Genomic DNA, 24,726 nt, shown 5'->3' with positions numbered 1-24,726 from the left:
TGGTGCCTGGAACTCTCTGCCTGTGAAGCAGGGCGAATGGGGAAGTGTGGTGGAGAGGCAGAGGCCCAACTGATAAACAGAGCGAAGGGGTAATGTACATAAAGGCCTGCTGCGTCGCTCTCAGGAGATGAATAATGAGCCAGGTTGCATGTAAACTGTGGTCGGAAAACAACAAAAGCTGCTGACTAACTGTAGTGGTGTGTGGTGAGGTGGGGACGCCCTGTCATTTGGGCTCCTGCCTGCACAGGGAGGCCTCTCTCGCCTAAACATGCTCCCTTTGTCTGAATAAAGCACCACTGTGGCTCTAAATGTAGCTGGAGATTCTGTATTTAGAGTATTTAGGTTCTGTGAGTGAGTAGCACCCTCTTTAAAAAAAAAAAGAAGTCAATAAATAAAGTTTTTACAGTTACAATAAAGCCTGCAGTTACTTTAAAAGAGGCACATTAAAGGGATAATTCAGGTAATTTGATGTGGAGATGTGTGACATAGTTACTCAAAGTAGACGCATGTGCTGCTGTGTACGGGTCAGCAGAAGAAAACGTGAATATTTTCACAGCTTTATCTTGCAGCCAAACAGCCCTTTCCTTTGCAACTACATTTCCTCAAACACCAGACTGCCGTATGACTACGCACAATTGACAAAAGTACCTCACACAACCCCACGTCAAATAACAAACACTACCACTTTAAAGGCCCTGATAACATATGGTGGTTATTATTCAGTAAATAGGAGGAAGTTTACATAAAGATCCGTTTGGGGGAGTACTACTCATATGATAACAGTTTTATAATGTTTAATGAGGAGGATCTTTGTGAAGCGTGAGAAAAATACCCCTGATGATATCAGGTTTGAGTTTGAAAGACGTGGTGTTTACCAGGCATAAAGGTTTTAATGAAAGATGCTAAATTGCATTATGGTAAGTTTAGGATTCAGTGTTCTGGCAGCTTCAACCGTACCAAGGACCAAGGACCTCTGCTTCTTCAATTTTGATTCTCAACTTTGATTCTTTTCATTCTGTCTTACAATCTGTTTTATAGTCTTCCAACCAAGTTTTATAAAAGTGTACTACTAAATAACTGGAGTACCACTTTAACATTTGAGAGTATATGAGCATTCAAAAGTTATTTTTAAAAATATGAAAAAGAGCTGCATTTATCATCCCAGCAGTCAAGTGTCTACGTGTAGTAAGTGTCTTATAGTTTATTAGTCAGCACTTAGGAGAGGACACTCATATTTTATCCATTTATTTGAAAAGAAATAAGTACAGGCATAAAAATAATCATAATTTAGAGAAGTGAGAAAGATTTAAAAAGAGTATAATTATAACAAATACGTTTCAGCTTGTTTCCTTCTTTAGTCCACTGCCAGCCATGCCCTGATTTTTGTGGATGGTTGTTTTCTCTTTTCAGTAAAGACACTGAAGAGTTTTCCTCTGAATATCTTGAGGCCTCACTTCGTTTACACACCATTAAAATCAGATTTGTTGTCCTCCTTGCCACGTCTCTTGTTCAGTCCACTGAAATACTTCTCTCTGAAGGCGTTGTGTCCCTGGTAGGGGCTGAAGCGTGGGTCTGCAAGATGAACCATGCTGTCCAAGTCCTGTAAAGAAGCAAACATGGGGATTATTGTACTGAATTTACTTAACCGAACTTCCTTAAAGTGCTGCCAGTTTTCCCCAATTAGGGAAATTTATACAGCACATCGCCACATTATACATAGTGGAATATGATCTGAAATACATGTATTTATTTGTCATTGTGAGCATGTGCTGAAACTAAAACTTTGATACCACTATATTAATAAAAATGTCGTCTGGATGTAGAAGTTGAAACAGCTCTTTCAATTTCTACATTCCCAGTAAATGAGGCTACTCCCACCATATGCCAGTATAACACTGGCATCCCAAGGTTTGCATACCTTTTCCTTGTTTGCATGTAGGAACAGGACTGTGCTCGCATATATGAACGATGAATATGAACTGTTATGAATCCCTACAACTAAACAGTTTGTCTTGGCTGTAAGGTAGCTGCTGGTCAACGGAGGGATAAAGGGGGGGGGGGAAGAGATGCTGGGAAGAGAAATAATGAGGTGACTTAAGTTGGAAGTGATGACTCCAATGCTGGGGCCTGTAATTTGTCAGCAACACCTCTCTTTTGCTTGCTGATACTGCCAAGTAACCTCAAAACTGTTTCCATGACCACTCTGAGGGAAAACTCCAGGTAACAAGACTGACAACCTAACCATGACCCCAATACAGGGACATGACTACAAGCAACTGAAAAACATTGGAAATAACCACTTTGTCTTTGCCAAAAACCATACAGGTGGAGGGATACATATATTTAGTGTTAAATTAGGCAAATAACAAGTGATTTATGGCCACCAAACACATTATGTCACACCCCATAAATAAGAAAATGTGAGGTTTCAGAGAGGGTTTTCTGCACTAGCTTAACACGAAACATTACCAGCAATTAGGCTGGCCCCTTTATTGTCAAAACACAGAAACAGGGTGGGTACATACAAATGTACCATAGACATGCAAACACCGTTAAGTGCTCACACACATCAAACTGTGAACCCTGGTGAATGAGTGCAGATAGGTGTGATCTTGGGCATATTGGGAAGGGAAAAACCTGAGAAAGATACCAGTCAGATAAGATCAAACAACTGTGTGTTTGTGTGTGCGTGTCATACGGGGCCCTTTATGGGAGCAATTTGGGGTTTTGAAGTGGAATGGATGACAGATCCAAAGATGGATTGTTTTCCATACTATGTGTGATTAAGCCATTTAGGGTTCCAGTATAAAAGAAATGAGCCAATCACAGCCAGATGGTGAGGATTAACCCCAGACAGACAGAGAGACACCATCACTTCCACTGGGATGACATGTAAAAAACACAGGCCTATGCATACATGCATGTACATGACGCATACTTATGTGGTTACATATACAAACAAGCCTATGAAACACACATAAAAACATCAAAGAACAGGCAGGCACACACATGCTCTCGTTTTACATAAACTAAGTCATATCTGCGTTGCTGTTCATGCTCACACATACAAAAACAGTAAACAAATTCTGCAGCACTCAGCTTGGTACTGTGCAGATATGTTGCCATTTATAACTACGCAACCACAATGCACAACTTAAAACAATATATTTACGAAGTTATGCTTCCAATCAAACGATGGACAGAATTAAATTAAACGGTCAACTCTGCAGTCATGCACACATAACAGAGGAATATGTAAGTTTTAAATCCTGTAGAATAACTTTTTTTTCCCTCCACATGAACCGAGCAACAATGTGAGTAAATGTTTGTGGTTTATGTACGAAACAATGGCAATACCTGCAGGTAACATTCAGTTATGTACAGAATGTAGTGCAGAAATTAAATGCACACAACAAAAATCAAACATGCATGTCCACATGTTCAAACCTTTGCAAGCTAAAACACAGGCCTTCATGCAAACTGCATTCTCCTTTATTCAATATGCCTACAAAATGTTGGAAAATCTTTTAAAATCTATTAAATTTAACTGCTTGTTGTATCCAACCAACAGTCAAACACCAAGTCTGTTTAAAGATATTCCATCTACTATCATATGACAGAAAAGCAGCAAGTCCTCACATGGGAGAAAGTGGAAGTGGAAAATGTTTGGCAGTAATCATTAGATGCTGACTAATTTTCTGTCAACCGACATGACTAACAATTTCAGCTTCATGGCAAACACACCTCTGGCTCCTTGATCTTCTCCATGGTGATCAGGCGTCGTGAAGTGTGACTGGAGAGAGTCTGCTCACAGTTACTGATGAGCTGGAGACATGGATTAAGAGGAACCATCTCCTCACAGTATCTGGAAAGGACACACACACATACACACACAGTTATTTATCAGTCTCCGTGAGGAAAGTGCAGAGAGGCCATATGAAGGCTGCTGGAACATAGAGACTAATCCTGTCACAATTACTACCTCACTTTTGCCAACTTTCTCTGCGGCCCACGCCAACATCTCTCTCTGTGCATGCCTCTTTCTGTTTCTCCTTCACCGATCAGATCACAAAACACTTGACTGGTGTGGTGGAGCCACAGCTCATGAAGCTAACTTAGCTCCTTGTGTGCAAAGATGAAGCTGGAAAAAGTGACTCTGACCTGACAGGTCAACTGCTGACTCTGTCATCACCAGCCAGGCCAGGTTAGGGCCTATTAACAGCAGATGATGTATGTGTTTGCATATTTGTGTCGGTAGCACTCTCTCCTTCTAACCACCATCACAGTAGCAACAGTCCCGACTCAAAGCCAGATTTGCACGTCATTGTTTGTCTGCTCTGTTGCCATGGCCACATGTGGGCCTCTGCGGCGACGGGATGTTTGGTCGTCACGGTGACTAGCGGTGATGCAGCCAGGCGATAATTCTCTCCTGCCAATCAGGAGCCGTTAGTGGTGAGCCAGACCTGTTGAGATGGTGTTAACGTCTAACCGGAGGCAGGGATCGTCTTTCATCTCCAGCGCTGCTTATTTTTCTATTACAGTCTATGACTTTATAAAGGGCACCTTCACACAAACTGCTATTGCTCACTAACTCTTTTGTATTACACTGGGTCAAACTTTTTCTTTCTCATAATAAGGATGACTCCTGACGTTTCAGAAAATGAAATACTTTTATTTGTCTCATAATAGTTTAATATCTAGCCAATTTAAACTTACTCTCAGTTTCACAACATGTAAAATCTGATCCAGAAGCAGTGGACTATGGCCTCTAGTGAGAATGCCGAATCACCAAATGAGTGATTGCCAAAAATGTCAGAGGTAAAAAATTATGACCTGAAAATGAAAACACGGCTCATTTATACTCGGTGATACAAGTATCACTTTACTTCTGACAATGCAGTGGCTTTATGTCTTCATTTCACTTGTTTATGCTGTAATCAGGTCACTTTATGGCTGTGATGACTGATACTCCATCGTCTGTCTTGATACTTTTTCTTCTGTCATTTATTATTTAAAGGGGAGAAAGGGAAGAGAGTTTAAGGCGTCTGACCTGATCTAGAGGCCGTCTTTTGCTGACAGGACTTTGTGTCACCTGTCATCACACACGTACACACGCACATGCACGCACACACACAGAGCCTCCCTATTCTCATGAGCCAGACAGACACACAGTCCCCACTGTTTCTATCACAGCCATGGCCGCAGATACACACATATGTGGGGGTGACAGAAACCCGATATCTCCCCTGTAGAGCCCCAGATTAGGCCCAGGAGACAGGCTACGTCTGGGCTTACACACACAGACACACACATCCAAAAACACACATGCGACGTGGGTCAGCCTGCAGACCACAGGGACAGACAGTTCACATATCTGACTTGGCTGGCCTCAGACGTTTATTTTGGCATGGTGCTCTGACAGGCACAGAGTCAAGCACCGGTAGATGAGTAGCAGAGACAAATGTGTGAACACGACGACGCACATGTATGAATGTGCTCATACGCGAGACCACACACGTTCATGCATCATACACATAAATAGACAAATGAAAAGGGATGTAAACAAAATTTGTTGGTTTACAAGGTGTGTTTGTACATGTGTTCTTTCTCACACACACACACACACACACACACACAACACTCACAACACTCACAACACTCACAACACTCACAACACTCACAACACACACAACACACACACACACACACACACACATACACACACACATACACACACACACACACAAAGCCAGAGGATGCATGATTATCTCATCGCCTTCCCAGTCTTATAATCAGTGACCTGAGGGAGTTCCAGCCCTGCAGGATTTTTCTTCCCCAAACGTCAGTCGCTGCTGCTGTCTGTTGTGGTTCATACCTTTACAGTCAAACACCTGCACATCGAGTCAGCACTTCACTTTCTGCTAATGCACAAAACTTTTAACAATGCACAACTTTGTTCCAGAGCAGACGACTTATATATGGCCCACGTATAAAGGAGCTCACTAACTGTCAGTTGTGGTTTACTGAGGCCCAGCTGTATGGGAGGGAAAACCTGAACACACCTGTATACTACTGTGTATCAACACTGTCATTCACACAGGTGTTTACACACGGAGGACAATGTTTTATAGGAGCGGGAATGGAATAGTGCTGAAGGGAAATGGTAGGTAAAAAACCAAAGTGGAAAAGCGGGGTGGAAAGTCCTTTGTGTGCCAGTCTGCTGGACTCAAACTGAAAGAGCTGCTAACACACCTCGGGATTTTAAAAGCATTTGGCAGCTTGTAAACTAATTAGTCAAAACTGAGGAATACAGTCATTACCACAGTCTCTGATTTCTTAAAATTTCCTCAAATTAATTTACAAAGCCATGTTTAATTATATGTAGTCATTAGATTTTATAATGCAACTATATTTAGACTATAATCCGTTTGCTTCATTTTGTTTGGTTATTTAGGTAATTAATTAAGCCGACAATATTTTTTTCTCTCTATTGTGCAGTTCTGGCTTATGGTTTATGGTATGAGTCTGCCCCCTATTGATACAAATTATTATTTGGAGAATAGCATCATCTCACCAGAGTTTTCCATCTAAACCTATTAGGACAATTTACACTTTAATATAGTATTACATATATAAATCTTCATGCACCTAAGCATGTTTTTAAACAAAAAGCTAAAAAATAATAATTAGTCACATGTTCAGCATTTTAAAGGACAGTAACAGAGATGAGTATGCTTTACTGAGACTGGATGTTACTTTGAGAGGCTAAAGTTAAAGATAAAGTACAGAAAACAATAAATGTGGCTCAAAGTAAAAGTCTGTGTACTCACTCTGGCCTGTAGACAGGCAGCCAATAGACGAGCCTCCCACCCAAAACCAGGTGGTGGGCAGAGAAGTTTAACAGGTCGGTGAAGATGTCACTGAGGTGGTACGCCTGTGTTACAGGGACGTGAGACTCTGCATAGCTGGACAGGAGATTAAAAGAAAAATGAACAGGGTTAGAACAGAGCGATGAGAACAATACATTTAGTATTTCAAATGATTCTCTCAAGTTTTGTATTTGTGGATGAACTGGATGAAGGATTTTTTCCTTCTTTTAATTGAAATTGATACCAAGGAAAAGCTTAAAATCCACAGTTGGATCTAATGGAAATTTGCTCTAGAGTAAATGCTAGGCTTACTGCAGGACTAGACACTAATACTGTACGATACTTACATGCCATCAGCGGGTTTAGTGATTTCTTTGTGAGAGCCTGTTCGCCTTGTGGACTCACGGATACCATATGGAGCTGACAACAAAAACATCAGGAATAGGAATTAAAAAAAAAAACAAAAACAAAAGACAAGGTTCATCCCATTATGAGAGATACTCAACTGAGAACAGGCTGGTTGCAATACAGCAAAAAAAAAAAGAGAAATCCAATGTGTGTTTAACACTATAACTGTAATGTGTACAAGTCAAGCTGAAAATAGTCTACAACACTTAGCGAGCAATAGTGTGGTGGTTTGTCTCAGATTTGCACTTTTTCAGAATACAACTAGGATATTTCTTCAAGCTCAAAATGCACACAAACCCATCATAAAAGTCAATAAACAGCAGGAATTACACCACAGCTTTCAACACATGTAGCACAAGTTCTCATACTCAGCATTCCTACTAAAGAGTTAATAGCGATGTGTTTAGAATACACTCGGGCCCTACGGTCAGTAATGATGGCATCAAACAGAGCAGCCTCCCTCCACACAGACTTGGATGCATCAGACACCATCACATCCAAATACATCTTCTCTATTCCATACTGCCGCAGGTTGGCTCTGATATTCTCATCAGGTCCTCGCCACTTCTGGTTTATACGGCTCGACCGACCTGAAAGACAAAGCCATTTTTAGGAAATCTTGCTGTCAGAGCAGAGTCTTGCCACTGTTACTTCTGAGCACTTAAATCAAAATAACTTAGAGACTAAAGGTGGTGTGCCAAACCTCTGATTAGACAAAACTTACCTTTGCCATGAATAGTGTTGTAATCAATATCTGTTCCACAGACATAGGCTCCAAAATGTGAACATGCAACCAGCAGGCTCCCTAAAACAGAGACAGAATTCAATGACGAGTGTGGAGGTCTATGGGTATGTAGGTGTGTGAGAGGCTGTGACAGACATAACTCACCTGTGCCAACAAACGGGTCATAAACAAGGTCATTCTCTTTGACCTTAGCGTGGTTGGCCATGATGAATGAGAGGCCAGCATCCATGCTGGTGTTTCCAATAAAGTGTCTGTTCTTCACACTGTGGGAACGAATCAGTTCACGCTGACCATCCGCTATCTGTGGGTGTGTAAGGATGAAAAGTTTTCAGTTGCAGATGACTTCTTGTTAGTCTTGATCTGGACAAAGAATCGTATGTATCTCACCCATCGGCCAAAGTAGATGTAGTTTGGATGCTCGGGGATGTTGTTGGGGTCTGAGCCGTAATCCTCCAACATACAGAAGATGTGCTGGGGGTTCTTCAGACTCACCGTGCCCTCAAACGGAAGATAGTCCAAAGCCTGACATGAAAGTACAGAACATGATACACAAGCTTACAAAGATAAAAAATACACTACACACATTCTGAGCATGTCGCATCCATCTAAACACTCACGTCAATCCTTTTGATTCTGTCTGCAAACAGCAGAGTCTTGTTGAAGGTGTAGACGTTGATTTTGTATTTGGAGTCTTTGTGCATGAATGGTGCCTGTAGGGGAATGTGGAAGAAGAGCACGAACACAAATTAAAACACATTAGCTTATAATTTATATGTTTCATATGAAACTTTTTCTAAAATTGCATGGATTTGTCTGTTCAACACAACAGGACTAGAAAATGTAGCATCACAAACCATGTTCTCTAAGGGGTAGTTCAAGAGGGATGTTCGGAGTTCACTCTGTGTATGTCCATGCCCCCATAATTCAAAGGCAGACCTGGAAGAGTAATGCAACTTAATCTACATCCACATTACGGTCGCTGTATAACAGAAAATACTTCCGAGATAACAGAAGCACAGATTGATGGACAGATGTTAATATGTGCAGGTCATTCCATCACCACAGATGCAGGGCCATCACTTACTTTGCACAAACAGATCTGGCCATGATGGCACGGACGTCCACCTCAGACAAACCATTTAGACACCAGTAAGGGGACTAGAAGGAACAAGTAAGAAGATGAGTGGCTGTGGGGAAATGGAGTCTACAGGATTAAACCTCCTGATGTAGCTGCTGTCATATCATCACTCTGTAGCCAAACGACTTGTTCAAAACAACAGGGGAATCAGAAGGATGAGAACTGAAACAGGTGCATTACACTTTCAAACCTTTTCTTTGAATTTTCCGTCAGGATGGAACGGTTTTTCTCTGAGAGCCAGCAGAGCCAAAATCTCCTGCAAAAAAGAGAGGAAAAACAACAAATACTGACATATGTATTAAACTCTACTGGAAAACATCATACATACAGGCAGATTTAAGGGCCATAGTGGGGATTTAGTATTGCAAGTTTTTTTTTTGTCAAGCTTGAATAATGCTGGACCATATAATTCACATAATGCAATGCAACAGCATCTTCCTGTGTGGTAAATACCCATGTTTTTCATTCTGTCACACCTTGAGTTGATAATGCAGGTTCCCAGTTCTAGATGTGAATCCTAAAATCCAATCTAAGATCATTTTAGCAGCTTTTACAGACCTTATTCAGAGATACAGCAGACCACTGTTTTCACAGACTCTTCATATATTCATTAAATAATAAGTTCCAACACAGGATTGTGACATGATTACAACTCATTCATGTGCACAGTGGGAAAACTGTTGGTCTCCATCATCTTACCTGACAGCCAACAAATCCAAGACCAATTTATAGACTGCCAGAGCAGAAGGAACACAGCAAGATCACGTTACATAATCAGCACCTACACAGGTGAGTATCAGGCAATCACATCATCCATCAGCCATATTCTGATTAAGGCCCCTTAAGCAAGTTTTCTTTAATCAATATTATTATTCCTTAATTCAAATTGACATGATTCAAACTTAACATATTGCATCCCACAGATTTCTCTTCTTTAAATTCAAAAAATCTTAATGTGGCTCCAAAAATCGGAGGAATTTCCCTTTAAATATTCCTTTGGGTGGAGTAGGTTATCACAGAAGCACAGGAGAGTAAACACCAAAACATAATGAACATGATTCTGCTTCTTAACAAGTGTGCATCACTGCAGCTAAGTATGTCCACTTGTGAGGTGTGCTAACATGAACACTGACAGCTCCTATTCACTTACTAAGACTTACTAATATGGTTAGAAACAGGCAACAGAGACCATGTAAACCATGTGAACTACCAGTTCACAATCATGGAGACAGAGTACACAGAGGGAGTGTTAATGTGTTACTATGGTGATAAAACGTCCAGAAAGTCTCACATGAAGATAAAACATGAATATACAGAGATGTGATGTTAGTTTTCACAGTCTGACTTAGCAACCGCGTTAGCTAACACGGCACACCGAGGGAGGAGGGGCTGTGTCTGTCAAACTCTGCTCCCCCCACAAAGAATTCAACTTTAACTCTTTCACATTAAGAGCTGACAAGACGTTGAGAGTAGTTTATGAAGGTTACCGGTAACCTGAAGTCCAGATTATCCTGGGCAAGATGAAACACATACTGAAGGCATGATCGACTACTGGAAGCCGCCATCATTGGTGCGGATTGAAAATACGTCCGACTTGAAACCGGTCTCTGAAACAAAGTACCCCTTGTGTTTCAAATGACCATAAATGGTAGAAGAATGAGGTCTCCTCTCTCATTTCATTATAAAGCACTGCCTGAAGTTGCCTTGCGTAATGTGTTTATTTGTGTTTATTATGTGCACATTGTAAACATTTCTACAGAAGGAAGAGAAAAGAGAGGAGTTTTCACAAACTGCTGTTGTTTTGAGAATCTTATTATCATCTTGGATTAACTACCTATCACTGTTTCACAGCAGGTTAATATTATTTGTTTTTAACCAATTTAATAATATGTCGTGTATAAGCATCAGTAGATTACTATGCTGCACTCGCGTGTGTAGATAAAGTCCTCTCTCCTCTTCAGGCTGTAATCTGCTTTACTTCAGAGGCACCTTGTTATCCCCGCCCTTTCTGATCAGTGATTGGCTGGAAGGATCTTCTCGAACAGCCATTGGCCGATACAGCCGTCGATCACAGCGGTTTTGCATCGCTCGGGACAGACAGGCATCCACACTCTTGCTACTGGCGGCATCGCTGCAGTATTGGTAAGTTGTATTACATAGTTACAGCGTGACAACAGTATTGTTTTTGCACTTCGGATACAATGAAATATTACTGCAGGTGCAGAGAGGATCGAGTCAGTGCGTGACATGTAAGTTCAATCATGTTTGCTTCAAATCTCTGAGGCTGTATAGACCCAGGCTACTTTGCAAAGCAAGATGCTCACTAGTTTTTATGATGAACAAACATTTTTTTTTCATAGATTTAATTTTTTTCCCTTTATCCTTTAGTTTTTCATGAAATGTCATTTGCATGAGATTGTGGGCTACAATCATCTTAGATTAACATATAGCTCATCTAAAAACACCTCAAATACCAGGACAACAATAATTAGGTGAATAATGTTAAGCTTGATCCAAAGATCCAAAAATGAATCAGTTTTGGGTAGATGTTTGCTGACATGGTGGATATCAAAGCAATAAAAACAGTAAAGGGCTTTTATTCAGTGAGTAGCAACAACATTGTAATCCTGTATGCACAAATGACCAGAATTACAGTTCTGTAATCTTCTCCTCCACAGAGCCAGTGATGGGGACAAACAGCCAGAGCACCACCATCATGGTAAGTGAGGATGACGTCCCAGCTCCCTCTCAGTTCAGCGACGACACAGCAGTGTGCATTGTTTCTGTGAAAGGCTTAAAGGAGAACTGGCAGAAGTGGTCTGACGAGCACCAGGAGTACCAGAAGCACAATCCCTTCAGTCACGACACCAGGCCCAGTGTGGTGGTCCCTCAGAGGGGGCAGGACGACTATGGGAGGCCCTTGCAGGGCTCCATGACAGCGCAGCGGGGGAAAGATGCTCACAGACATATCAGCAGAGAGGTTCAGGAGCTGTGTGAGGTGATAAAGAACATCGGAGAGATGAGACACCGCGATGAGGGTGGAAGCAGCGGCGATGGGAAAATGTTCACTGTAGAATTTGGGAGGCTGTTTGAGCATTATGTGACTATCTCCAATAAACTGGTGGGGATTCTTCTGCGAGCGAGGAAGCAGAGGCTGGTTAACTTTGAGGGGGAGATGCTGTGGCAGGGGAAGGATGACCATGTAGTTATCACTCTGTTACAGTGACCAGACACTTGGATTAGTGTTGATGCCTTGATTCATGTTGCATATGCAGTGGCAGGTACATAGCTGCTTCATGGCAGCACTCACTGTAGTCACATAAACGCACATGTATTTAGAAATATAGCTTTTCTTGCTGACACAACTAACAACTAAAAACCTCAGTGGCTAATAATTCAAACCACCTCCACCTCTCTTCAAGCTACAAACATAAGAACTACTGAACCTGCTATCCAGAGCACAGATACATGCAGGAGTCAAAAACAATAAAATTTATTGTTAAGGGGAATCAAATCACAGGTATTACAAACTAAAAGTTTAAAGGGGAAATATTAGTTGAAGTTGAAAGTTGGAACTTAACAACAGAAATACGAGATACATACTGTATGTATTCATGCTTTTTTAAATTTTCATTTATTTACATTATTTCATCTACTACATTTCATTTAGTGTTGCTATACTACACCAGGTCTAAAACACAATGGGAAAACTGAACAACTTTTTAATGTGGGGAAAGTGGAGGAGTGGGCAGCTGAAATGAAGTCAGAGTGGTTAATGAGAGTGAACCAAAGCCAAAGAGAACATGAGGCCACCTGTGACAGACAATATGGTGCTATAGGATGAACCTGATCCCACTTGGCTTGAGTGCTTCAGAGCATGTATTTATTACAAGTGTGCTTGTAATTTAGGCAACCTTGTTATAGGATGAAACCTGAGCCACGCTGAGACTGATATACAATAAACTCATGTGCTGCTTTAATGGAGTGAGAAGTTCACAGTAAAGAACTATGCACTGACTGAGAGATGCCATGATATCTGCTGCTGCAGTAATAGCCATGCAAATTAATGAGCTTTCTTAACATGAGCAGTAGTAGAGTGATAAATGAGCAAGTGCTGCTTATGATCTTATAATAAAGAAATAAAAGACACAGTGCCCCGTTTGTTATTCTGTTACTGTAGGTGCTTTGTGAACCATAAGTGTAATTCAATGAATGGGATAGAGATTGTAAACTGGTGTGAATATTCAGACTTTATATTCACTACATTAGAAACATACTGAGACATCAAGATATCTGAGAAAATCAAACTGAGAAGCAGCAATATATTATTTATGATAAATTAACATTTCTGAAAGTGCATACACTTTTGTACAGTACCAGAGAATCATTTCTCAATACAGTATAGTGTGGTATAATATAGCAGTTGTAGTAATCACTTCATGCACCATTCAGTTAGTTCATATTATACATTATATATCTTAATACAGTCTTAAGATATCACATCAAAACAAACATGAGATGAGTAAATACCCTGTTGTATTTCAGTGCTTGTTGAGATCAACATTTTACTGTCAGTGTCAGTGTCAGAGGATTACTCAGTTGCTTCCACTGTAAAGGAACCTTGTAAATGGTTAATGAGGATGTCACTCGGTAAAGAGGTAATGCATCATAGCTGAGGAACTCAATATAAACAGCTGTGTAATATGTTGTCTCAAAATGTGAATTGTACGAATTAATTTTTCTTACAGAGATTTAAATACATTTCAGTTGATACATGAGCTGCAAAAGAGCTAAGGCAAAGGCAGCATGGCATGACAGGAATTAAAATGAATCGTTTCTCTATCTGTAAATTGATATTGAAAATGATACAAGTCACATCGGTGAACCTATTGTTCTATTCATCAGATTGCCTTCAACATTTCCTTTGGTGATTGAAAGACTTACTGTATGTTACTTGGTCCATAAAGTGACTAGATTGTTTGTTACAGTGGATTAATGGATTTTATTAACTTCTTCTGAAAAATCATTAAAAAACGTTTGTTCCTAAAACATTTCAAGCAGCAAGAAACAAGATTTGGCTTCATTTAAGCTTTTACTTGCCTGAAGTCTGAACACCTAAGTGGTCACAAATATCATAGAAATACAAATGTCATCTGCTGTGGCAAACAGGCAGCAACTTAATGTGAGAGTGTTCCATCCAACATGACATCTACAAGAAGGTGGATGTTTCAGTCACTACATCACAGCCAAGTACTGCAAGAGCTGCATTCAAGTGATCAGTTGGTCTCTTCTTTAGAGTTGAGAATCTCAATTAGCTGGTCTGCCTGCAAAACATGGACAAATGTGGACAGAAGAGAAGTTGACTGACAGCAGAACTACTTGATCTTAAAACTCCATTTGAATGAACTAATGCGTGGCGGCACCACAGGGTTGGTGTTGCTGAAATAACTGCTAAACTAATTATGAGTTTCATGTGGTGACTAAATGTACAGCAATGTCTTCCAGTCAGTTATTACAATACTTTTTTTACACAGTAAATCCCTCTTGCAGAAAGTGGCAGAGCCCGGCTTCATCTTTAATATGAAATCTAAACCAAAATAATCACCATATTATTTATGCACACATGAATACTTTCAAATCTTGTGTAGAAAAACTTAATCTACTCTACCGTGTACTGGCTGAGTGGCTTACAACTAACCTCAGAATGAGATAAAGGAAATGTGCTGGAACAGTAAAAACAATGGGACTGATCCATCATCAAATGAAAAAATGATTAGGTCAGCAGTCTCTACACTTTTAAATCATGGTGCCTGCAACTGATTGATACGTATCAAGATAAAAAAAAAATTGTCTGTACTTTCATATAGTAAGATGACAGTGGACCTCTTTTGCTTATATGTCAGCCTGATGGGTCACAAACTTAAGATTGAGAAGCAATTAATTTATCTATACGATTATATAATTATTATATAGTAATTTATAATAACATACTACAAATATGAAAAGGGGTCTTACCGTGATAAACCAATAGGAATTGAGTCTGTAGAAGAGGCGAGACATGAAGCCCATTTCAGTGGCAGGTGCCAGGACATGAAGGTGTAGGTGTGTAACAGAACAGAATGGGGGCCAATGGAAACCAAACCTGCAGACAAAGTAAAGGGCATTGGTGCACACAGGCTTACTGTTTTGAGATATAAGTTGTAAAGGCTCTACGGCAAGTTTGTTTACACAGTTTAAGTTGAATCAATTTTAAGTTACATCAGCAAAGAAACAGGTATGTTACCAAAGCTAAATAACAGCTGTCGTTACACAACAGTTCAGAGGATTATCTATTATAGTTTCTATCAGTGTAGATACTGTGCTGATAAATATTGATTATCTGTATGTGGCATAACTGTGGATTGTTTGCTTGTTCTTCTATCTACACAGGCACAGTGCTGGTTTATTAGTACTGATAAATTATATTAAATAATGTGCCAGTCACTAGTGACCCTTGACCTGAGGTTAATTTCATCAAGCGACAGAAGCTGTTCCACTGAGATTGTTGGGGATGTTCCCTTGGAAGAAGACATATTGGCATATTTACATTCATGAGCCACTAACTAGTAGTGTGACGAACTACAACAACAAAATGTACCACTCAATGTAGCCCACCTGACATCACTGAGATCGGTTACGTTGTTTTTCTGAAGGATCTCCTTCCCAGTCTCAACCATCCGCTTCACTGGGTATGACGACAAAAACATATGATCCTTTATAAACAACTTACCATTAAAAATGATACTTTTTTTTTTAAAACAAAGAGCATTGTTTTTTATCCTGACCCTATATTTTAATCAGTTGCTGAATAATTATAACTCAAGATACAAGCGATGCATTGTCAGTGAAACTGTCTAAGTTGACATAAACTGAAAACAAGACAAGTACTAGAATAAAAACTGTGCAAGTACAAACACTTCCACAAGTATCAGTCACAAGCACTGTTGTTTAAACCTTACCCAAAGGCACATGTTCTTTGCTGAGTGATTTACAGTTCCCAACATGTCTGGTTGGGACGACCAGGTAGTGGTGGGGAGCTCCAGGTTTGATGTCTCTGAAACATGAGATCTCTTCATCCTGCAGAAGAGATATATGAATATGTGAGCAAATACAAATTAATTGGTGAGTTTCAAGACTGGGAGGGCAAAAGGACACGGACTGTAGAGTTTACTTCATGTTAGCTACCCCTTTGTTGTTATCCAATGAAATTAACAAATGAACTGCAAGTTCTTTTCAGGTCTTTATTGTCTCTCCCACAGCTGTGGTTTCCAAGCTGGAACCTCAGAGTGTGTTTCAGGGGATCATCATTACAATAAATGTGGCTGGATTTATTTGGGGTGGTTAGAGTGAAAAAAAAGTTTGGCAAATCTGTGCTACATAAAACAACAGCAAGCTAGTATATGCCTGAAAGGACTGAACACAATACACAATATACCTGCGTACAATAAAACTATTGTGTGTGTGTGTGTGTGTGTGTGTGTGTGTGTGTGTGTGTGTGTGTGTGTGTGTGTGTGTGTGTGTATAAAAGGGGGGAAAGTGAGACACACTTTTCAAGACAACTCAATAGACTGGTATATCCACAACTATGGCACTAAACAAAAATTTGATAGTTAAACTACCGTATAGTTGATTTACACCACAAAACGAACAATTAAACACTAGCAACATCTTAACAAAGCCAGTATTTGTTACGATGCTTCCCAACACAGGTATTTATAAACCGAGGAGGCTAACGCTGGCTAGCTACAGGCACTAACATTATTCAGTTGCAACAATATTCTCACACAGTGAAGAAGTTCCGTCCTCATTTCATGGTTTACAATCTTGCAGAAAATACATTTCTTGTCATATCCTTCAGCTGGCATGTTGCTAGTTTTGGAAATATCAACCGCCGGAGCAGGTTGAGTAGCCTCCACCCCGGCCATTGTTGTTCAACTGTCAGAGGTGAGTGAGACCAGCTCAGTCGATTCCAGAGGTCATCGAACACTCAAGGGGAGCTGAAAGATTGTCGATCTGGATCGATAGTGTAGGTAGGGGAAGAAAGCTGCCACAAGAGAGCGATGTGGTTCAGCCATAGACAGTATATGGGTTCAGCATATTATATATAAGTCACTGTACCTGGATGACCAATTGTATCACTTCTAGCATAACAGTCCTTGTCTGGATTCAATGCTTCATGGCAACATCAAGTGCCCTCATTACTGTGTAGTCTAATGAATGTGTAGGCTACATTAAATGTCTAGCATCTGTCTTCCCCAGTTTTTAAATAAAAATTCAGTCATTGTAATGAGGGTTGATGATTCTGTGGATAGGACTGTTGCCGTACAGCAAAAATTACCTACATTTAAACCCAACTCAAATGAAGACATTTGGACTCAGAGAACAAAAACCAATCCCATGACTCCTGTATGTGAGTGTTAGGACCCCAAACAGGTCTAGGGGAAATGGGAGGAACATAGATGAGGAACTTGAATAGTAATTTGTTCAGGCTTTCAAACTTTTATTGCCAGAAAGTGAAGCATGAATTTAACATCAGGGAGAGCCCAGACCAAAACAACAAACATAACAATTAGTAGAATCAAAAACCACTATACTGAAACTAACACAACACAAGTTTACAATACAAGTCTTCCTATCACACTAAATGGGAGAAAAATAGGAGAGAAAAAAATATTAAATCTTATTGCTTCTTGCCAAGATTTAAAACGTACAGGTTAAATCATACAAACAGTACTCAAAATAGAACCAGAGGGTTAACCGAAATTCAACAAACCAAGTTTCCAAATAAATCTTCTAAAATAAATCTTAACACATATTCAGGCAGGCTGTGGCAAAGAGCAAGAGAGAGAGAGGGAGAGACCTGAAGTGTGAACTAATAGGCCAATAGGCCGGACTAATTGGTTGCAGGTTCTCAGATCCAACCAATAACAGAGGAGGGAGGATCCAGAGTTTAGGCCCACAGAGCCTGAGGAACAGGACAGCAAATAAACATTTTACATGCAAATAAAAGAGACTGAGTTTATTTCATTTGGCAAAGTCAGATAGCCTTAAAATAAACAATTGAACAACAGTGACCGTGAAGATTCTAAGATTTGAAGCCAACAGCATTAAGGATGGAAAAATGGAAATAATCTAATGTTTACTGTAACAATGTCAATGTTAAGGGCAATGGTACAGTATAATTGTGGCATTTCCATGAAAAGGGTATGAGACTATAAACCCCAAGTTACAGAGTAAGAAAAATCCCCTCCTACAGTGGTGTAGAGTACCTGCTGGAGAACCCACATCCCTGCGTCATTCGCTGCGGTTTTTCACCCTTTTCTATTGTATTTCAGGTCAACCTCCAAACTTTAAAGCTCTGTTATTGCTTCAGACTTATTTTTTGTTCTTGCTGGAAATGAGAAAAAAGCTTTATGAATCCTCATCCAATTTCTGTTGTCACAGATTTGAAGTCATGTTTAACTCCACCGACATCATGCAAAATACTACAACATACTATACAAAAATTAAAAGGAAACTTGTGAAGCAGGTCTATTCTACTCTCAAAAATACATTTGAATTACCTTACTAATTTTAATGTGGTCTCATTTTGGCCAAGATGCACGCTGCACTGTGCAGCTATATTGCTTGAAGCCCTGGGGTGTCTTGGCTCACTTTGTAACCCACCTGCATCTGCATCTGTTTCCACTGGGCCCAAAGTCATGCAGGTCAGGTGAAATAAAAACATTTAATTTGACAATAGGTGTGAAGGTGAAGAAGGTGTGACTGGCAATACGATAGAAAGATGGCCTGCGTTTTAGTCAGTGCATTTTATTATGGATGATTCAATCACTGTATTGGATGAATGGACAACAACGTGAAACATAAAGCCTGCTGTATTGTTTAATCTTTTGTGTAAATATTTAATAGGAAATTGGTAGCTGTTCAACTTATCTTAATATATGCCTGTGTTTGTTCTGGTTGTACTTATTAGTCATATTGTAGCACAACTACACTGATGTAGATAATTGATTTTAGAGTCAAACAAATACGATGTGTCATATATACATATTTCTACCTGTTTTTCATTATTTTGAGTATGAAAAAACATCTTTCCTCCTCAATGAAAAAGCTGATGTTCATAGGTGAGGGTTTATTCATGACAAAATATGACTACTTAAATCAGTGTCACCTGGAAAGTTTTAATGTGGTTTCACAAAAACATTGGCAGTGCCAGCACTGCCTGACAGACTCTGATTTGCACACAAAGAAATGTAAAACAAACAGACACACAGGAACATTTTTCTTAAAAATACATTTAAATATATAGATAGTAAAAAGATGTAAAAGATTTCAAATGTTTCCTTAAAACAGTATCCATCTACACAAATGGGCAGGCAGGTGTTTCACTTTCAAAAAAATGAAGTGACAGTTAATGGCTGAGGTTCCTTCCAACACAAATGGCACACTTCACACATAATAAGTTGTTTATAGTGCAACTCTATACTTTTTATTTTTGAAGCTGAGTGGTTAGGCCTTCATCTGTTGGTGCAGAACATTCAAACCAGACCTCAAGTCAGACAAAAACTCAAAAGTACCATTAGAGGCCAGATAGGGCATTGTGGGTCCTATCAGGTTACAGTGTTTTTACCATAAATTAAATGTTTTATGACAGTTTATGTGTAAAATTTCACAAACAGATGTGGTTGTTAGACAGAAAATAATAATAATTAAAAAAAATAAAAAAACATTTCCTTAAAACCTGAATGTGCTTTCAGTAGTTGCAAACTTTTTATCCCACGGTGTTACACCTTGAACTCTGTATTATAATGCTCTCCATAACCAAAGGAGGGCATGGATGGCTTAAAGCTTCAGATGCCAGTTATGTACTGGGCTTAGCATGGAGCTACAGATGAATAGCCAGTAGTTTAAAGCAGCAGGACCCTGGATCACAGGATTTCATCGAGCCACTTCTCTTTAGTAGGCACAGATCAAACCGGTGCAAAGAGAAAGTCTGGCCCAAGAACCACCAGAACAGGCTTCACACTGTGTAAGCTAATCTCAGCCAGGTACACAGATGATACAGTAGCAACTGCTCTGTCAGGTTTTGTACAGTAGTGGCTAAACTGCATGTACTCCTTGAAGTCTTGAAGTTTTGTAACTCCAGACAATACTGTGGATTCTACTCTGTTTTTATATTGCCTTTTCAGATGTTCTCCCTCATTTCTGCACAGTCCAGACCTCGAGGTCTTGTACAATAAAGTCTTGCTGTGTGGAAAGTGGCGCGTTGTGGAAGGTGGGACAGGAGAAACTTGCACCATGGTACAGATCAGCATCCAGCCACAGAGCGAAGCCACCCCTATAGACAAGAAAAAATAACAGTTTAGCATCAAATCTTTTCGTGGTGATAACTGGCATTGTAATCTGTGATATCTCACAAGTAGCAAGTGATGTAATGACTTCATGGTCTTTTTATTACTTTATGACACTGACAGGTGTCATAAAGCTGCTTTTTCCTTTGGTGACCATGTCTATATTTCAATAACTGCATTACTTACTCTCCTCCTCCAATTTGCAGAGATTCCAAGTTGCCGCTCACAAAGTAGGAGTTCTCCCCGCTCCACCTGTACGCCTGGAGATATGCCAAATACAAGACATTAGAAACTAATACTCAGTGTCTAAATATGTGAAATCTTAGGCAACAAAAACTTTTTTTTATCCCTATATGAAACTTTTAACTTTCCTGAGATTGTGTTTAGTTTCTTAGACTAGAGAAATTAAATTCAATGTTTGAAAATTTTACTGTAAAGAAGACATTAATTCTTTTCTTGTAATAAAAAAAAAGACACCTTGTGTCAGAGCTACTGCTAGACAAACTATAGGTAACTAAATAATGATCTATTCCACTCTTACCTGAAAGTCAGGGTTGAAGCTGAACAAGAAGGTTTCTCCGGTGCCATAGCAGTATTTACTGACTCTGAATGGATGTGATGAAAAAGCACCAAACACCTGAAAAGACCAAGGCAACGGTTATTGAAGTGGTCCCCACAGATATACCCTTAATCAAGGTATCACTTTGAATTTTTTTATGTTGTATTGTATTGTGTTTTTTCTATTTTATATAATAATAATAATTATTATTATTATTATTATTATTATTTCATTTCATTATTTGCCTTGTGGTTTAAAGAAGAAGATGCAAACCTTCTTGTGCATGTCTTTGATGACCAGCAGCACAGGACTATCCAGACCAGCCATATTCCTGTACAGTGTCTTCAGGCTGCTCCCATGGATGGCGGTGCTGTAGACAAGCTGCCATGGATAGCCCTGGGTCCTTGGTGGCATGTGAGCAGCGAGCTGTTGAAACATGAGTTGTTAATCAAAAAGATGTCAGACTGCCAGGTGTAAAAATAATGAGTCTAATTCATCGAGGCAAATCTTGCTGTAATTGAATTCATGCAAAACCACGCACTTAGATTGATGTGGCGGGTGTAACTTACTCGCTCCAGGTGGCGGTCATCCAGCAGCTGGCTGTGGTCGCTCAGGACAGGCAGAGCATCCTCACCTTCCTCCTGGTACTCAGGCTCCTCCGCCTCTGAGTCCTCCGAGCTGCTCAGACTCAGGCGGCGCTTGGGGTCCTTCACTGTGATAATCTGGAGGAAGACACAGGATGTAACAAGCCTCTTAGAAAACTATCAAACATTATTATTCTCACTCATGTAACTATTTCTGCTCCCCTGTAAAAAACCCCCTACATTACACAGAGTCTTGGTCTGAAAGTGCACGTGTAAAATCCAAAGGGTAAACTAAATTGTACTAGTACGTGCAGGTTTATGGTTGTAAGAACAAAGTATCTTTAACTACATATATGCAGTAGCCGACATGATTACATGCTTCAGTGATCCTACCTCCACATAAGGCTCCATACAATCACTGGCAAAGTAAAGTACTTTCATATTTTCTGGCAGCAGCTTCATGACTCCTCTTTTCTCTGTCAGTTTCTGCACTCTTAACACGCTGGGTTGCATCCTTCGTTTTGTACCCTTCGTGTTACTTTCACTTTCGGCGTTTGAAACGTCATTGGTTAGAAACTTGTGTAGATGGATTTGCCATTGGTTAGATCGGGCACTGATGGGTTTCAGTTCTGATGAAATGAAGCGCGGGTTATTGATTCAAGGAGGGGGTTAAAGAAAGGATGTCCATTTATGGACATAGTGGGATTTCCCAGAACATCTGGGACAACAGCCAAGGACCCAGATCCCCCAGTTACTGTAATCGGGAAGGCTTGATCGGCCGGTCTCCGCACCCCTCCTGCCCTTTCTAATGAGCCAGGTCTACTTCCAACTGAAGAAGGATGTGAGCAGCATTGTGTTGAATCATATTCTGCAGGCTATTTTTTATTGTGAAAAAATTAAAATGATCCTGTAAATCCTTTCTAATTATAGGAATTCAAACACTGTAAAATGTATTACATTTTCCAAAAGTTTCCATATGATGAGCACACCTCTCCTCTAGCGCCACCATCAGGCCTTTTCATTTCCATTTTGTTTTCCATTTCAACTTTTACAGCTGCTTTCTTTCTACTTGGTATGTAGCCAAGTTAGTTAATTTATTTTAATTGAAGAGGTTAGAGTATATTTAAGGTGTACAAGTATTAGAGAATGTTACAATTAAAATTATATCCAATCTGTAATGGGCTTCAGCACTTGTCTTGCATCAAATTCTGAATTCCACTTTATGCAGATTGTTGAATGCATGTCTGCACAGTGCTGTTTTCAGAGTTGGTGTGGACTGAGGTGGGGCCTAATGTGATATATCTTTTCATGGGTCCCAAAATCCCTGGTGGCACCTGTCTGTAACTGTTTTAACTGTAGAGCACTTATTGCCTTGACCTAATGATAAGCTACAGTCAAAGAGCCGCTGAGGGATTTTATGTCATCTTGAATCGCATGTGTGTGTTAGTGCGCTCCTTACCTCCCAGTTTTTAGCAGTGGCGTTGACAGGGTTGCTGAGGAGCTTGTTGATCACAGCCACCTTGTTCTTCTCTACGACCAGATAGCGGTTCTGATTCTTCTCTCTAATGAGGAGGCGGGGCTGGCGGTGCTTCTTGTTGCCTTTAGTGTAGATATCTGGTGACCATTGCACAAAGAAGGTGTAGAGGTGGTCAACCCTGCAGGGGCAAAGGGAGAAAAAGCAAATAAGAATCATATATTGTACCTAAACAGAGTGTTTATTCATATGGCCTGCTCTGCTTAAAAGGAATAGCTTTTAATATGAAATGGACTTCCACCACCAAACACCACTGCAGAGTTAAAACGTCTAAATAATATTAGAGCCTAAATAAAAGAAAAGCAGAAAAGCAAACGTAATGTCATCTTAAGTGGAATACAGTAAATCATTCTTATTCTCAAGGAGTGGTGTTGCTGCAATTTTAAAGCATTAATGACAATTGGCCCAATCGACAAACTGTAAGTCAAACAAATTCCAGTCCACAATGCTAGCTGTGGAAACATGACTCAACATGAACAGGATGGAAGTGATGCATTCCTTGAATATTTTATGAGTTGAACCATTCTGTCCTGAGGAACTCTGAAAGGGATTCATGGTATAAACCTACTTAGAATTTTGGGATGTCTGACTCAAATCAAGCCTTTGTCTTTTTCTTTCCCTCACTATCTCACTCTCTTCCTGTCAAACACACACTCTCCAACTCTTTGACCACCATAGATTAATTTGTCTTCTACTATTGAATGACCCCCCCCCCTTGCTTTCCTTGCATCTTTGTACTAATAAATACACTCAGCACCAAGAACACTAAGCACTTCCATCTGACTTTGAAAAAGGGTTATTTCCCATGCATTTGATGGGATTTGATTTCAGAGAAATACATTTAGAAGATTGGATTGAAAATCTTGTCAAAATTAAACAATCATTGCAATTCTAAGTTCATATTCTCTTGCAGCTAAATAACTCCAGATAACTCCACCATATTCAGGGACCAGCACAACAATGTTTAAAGCTGTCTTATTGATCTGTTTCACTTACTCTCCAACGCTGTAGGCAACTCCCATGGCTGACTGAAAATGAAGGTGTTGAAACTGGTAGGAGAAGGAGAGAGTAGATGGTTTGGAGGCTCAGTGCTGCACCAGCATGTCCACTCTGAGGCCCTGCCATCGGTGGCCTTTTATACCTGCGGATCAATCGCTGGGATAAGCCCCTTTAACCATAAACCCTCCCTTTCTCCCCTGACAGCTCTACATGGCCGGCACGTATTCACACAAGGATTTCACAACGGTGCCTGAAAGCCAAAGCTGGTAACATATTAACTTGACCTGCTCTCGGTCCCTGTCCTTAAGTTTGGCTGGAATTCTGTGTCAAGGCTGTAGATCAGTGACCGAATGAGGTGGCTTGATAGAAAGATAAAGGTCTGCATGTCTGTCAGTTTGATTGTCTTTTCATTGTGCCTTCTCATCTGTTTCTGTCTTTGCATCCCTTCAGTGGTGAGAAGTAAATTAATTCCATTTCCATTTCAGTGAACTCCGAGGTAC

General features: G+C 40.0%; 4 protein-coding genes across 5 annotated transcripts; 1 reads left to right on the top strand and 3 right to left on the bottom strand.

Moving 5' to 3' along the window:
- Positions 1 to 1,229: 1,229 nt before the first annotated feature.
- Positions 1,230 to 10,759, bottom strand: trmt11 (tRNA methyltransferase 11). Its single transcript, XM_023410408.2, has 13 exons — positions 10,648 to 10,759; positions 9,351 to 9,416; positions 9,107 to 9,180; positions 8,877 to 8,958; positions 8,640 to 8,732; positions 8,410 to 8,544; positions 8,167 to 8,323; positions 8,002 to 8,082; positions 7,703 to 7,867; positions 7,217 to 7,289; positions 6,831 to 6,965; positions 3,745 to 3,865; positions 1,230 to 1,600 (listed from the first exon to the last, which is right to left on the bottom strand). The coding sequence occupies exons 1-13, from the start codon at positions 10,726 to 10,728 to the stop codon at positions 1,460 to 1,462; spliced, it is 1,404 nt and encodes a 467-aa protein (XP_023266176.1). The 5' UTR covers positions 10,729 to 10,759; the 3' UTR covers positions 1,230 to 1,459.
- Positions 10,760 to 11,843: 1,084 nt separating this feature from the next.
- Positions 11,844 to 13,309, top strand: LOC111658040 (actin-binding Rho-activating protein). Its single transcript, XM_023410411.2, has one exon. The coding sequence runs from the start codon at positions 11,847 to 11,849 to the stop codon at positions 12,384 to 12,386; it is 540 nt and encodes a 179-aa protein (XP_023266179.1). The 5' UTR covers positions 11,844 to 11,846; the 3' UTR covers positions 12,387 to 13,309.
- An 83-nt stretch (positions 13,310 to 13,392) lies between these two features.
- Positions 13,393 to 17,148, bottom strand: hint3 (histidine triad nucleotide binding protein 3). Its single transcript, XM_023410412.2, has 5 exons — positions 16,984 to 17,148; positions 16,159 to 16,276; positions 15,815 to 15,884; positions 15,176 to 15,302; positions 13,393 to 14,484 (listed from the first exon to the last, which is right to left on the bottom strand). Exons 1-5 carry the CDS (start codon positions 17,122 to 17,124, stop codon positions 14,437 to 14,439), a joined length of 504 nt encoding a protein of 167 aa, XP_023266180.1. The 5' UTR covers positions 17,125 to 17,148; the 3' UTR covers positions 13,393 to 14,436.
- A 2,212-nt stretch (positions 17,149 to 19,360) lies between these two features.
- ncoa7a (nuclear receptor coactivator 7a) lies at positions 19,361 to 24,378 on the bottom strand. Of its 2 annotated transcripts, XM_023410397.2 has the most exons (7): positions 24,224 to 24,378; positions 23,153 to 23,348; positions 21,679 to 21,831; positions 21,383 to 21,535; positions 21,092 to 21,187; positions 20,737 to 20,810; positions 19,361 to 20,537 (listed from the first exon to the last, which is right to left on the bottom strand). In XM_023410397.2, the coding sequence occupies exons 1-7, from the start codon at positions 24,247 to 24,249 to the stop codon at positions 20,399 to 20,401; spliced, it is 837 nt and encodes a 278-aa protein (XP_023266165.1). In that variant the 5' UTR covers positions 24,250 to 24,378; the 3' UTR covers positions 19,361 to 20,398. The 2 variants fall into 2 exon arrangements, with proteins under 2 accessions (XP_023266165.1, XP_023266166.1); XM_023410398.2 differs by lacking the exons at positions 23,153 to 23,348; positions 24,224 to 24,378 and adding an exon at positions 22,087 to 23,127.
- Positions 24,379 to 24,726: the final 348 nt, after the last annotated feature.

Source organism: Seriola lalandi, unplaced genomic scaffold, assembly GCF_002814215.2.
Source record: "Seriola lalandi dorsalis isolate HSWRI2012SDOR001 ecotype SW California unplaced genomic scaffold, Sedor1 jcf7180002054425, whole genome shotgun sequence".
NCBI classification, from domain to species: Eukaryota; Metazoa; Chordata; class Actinopteri; order Carangiformes; family Carangidae; genus Seriola; species Seriola lalandi.
Note: the sequence above shows the minus strand (reverse complement) of the source record. Positions and strands in the feature narration are given on the sequence as shown.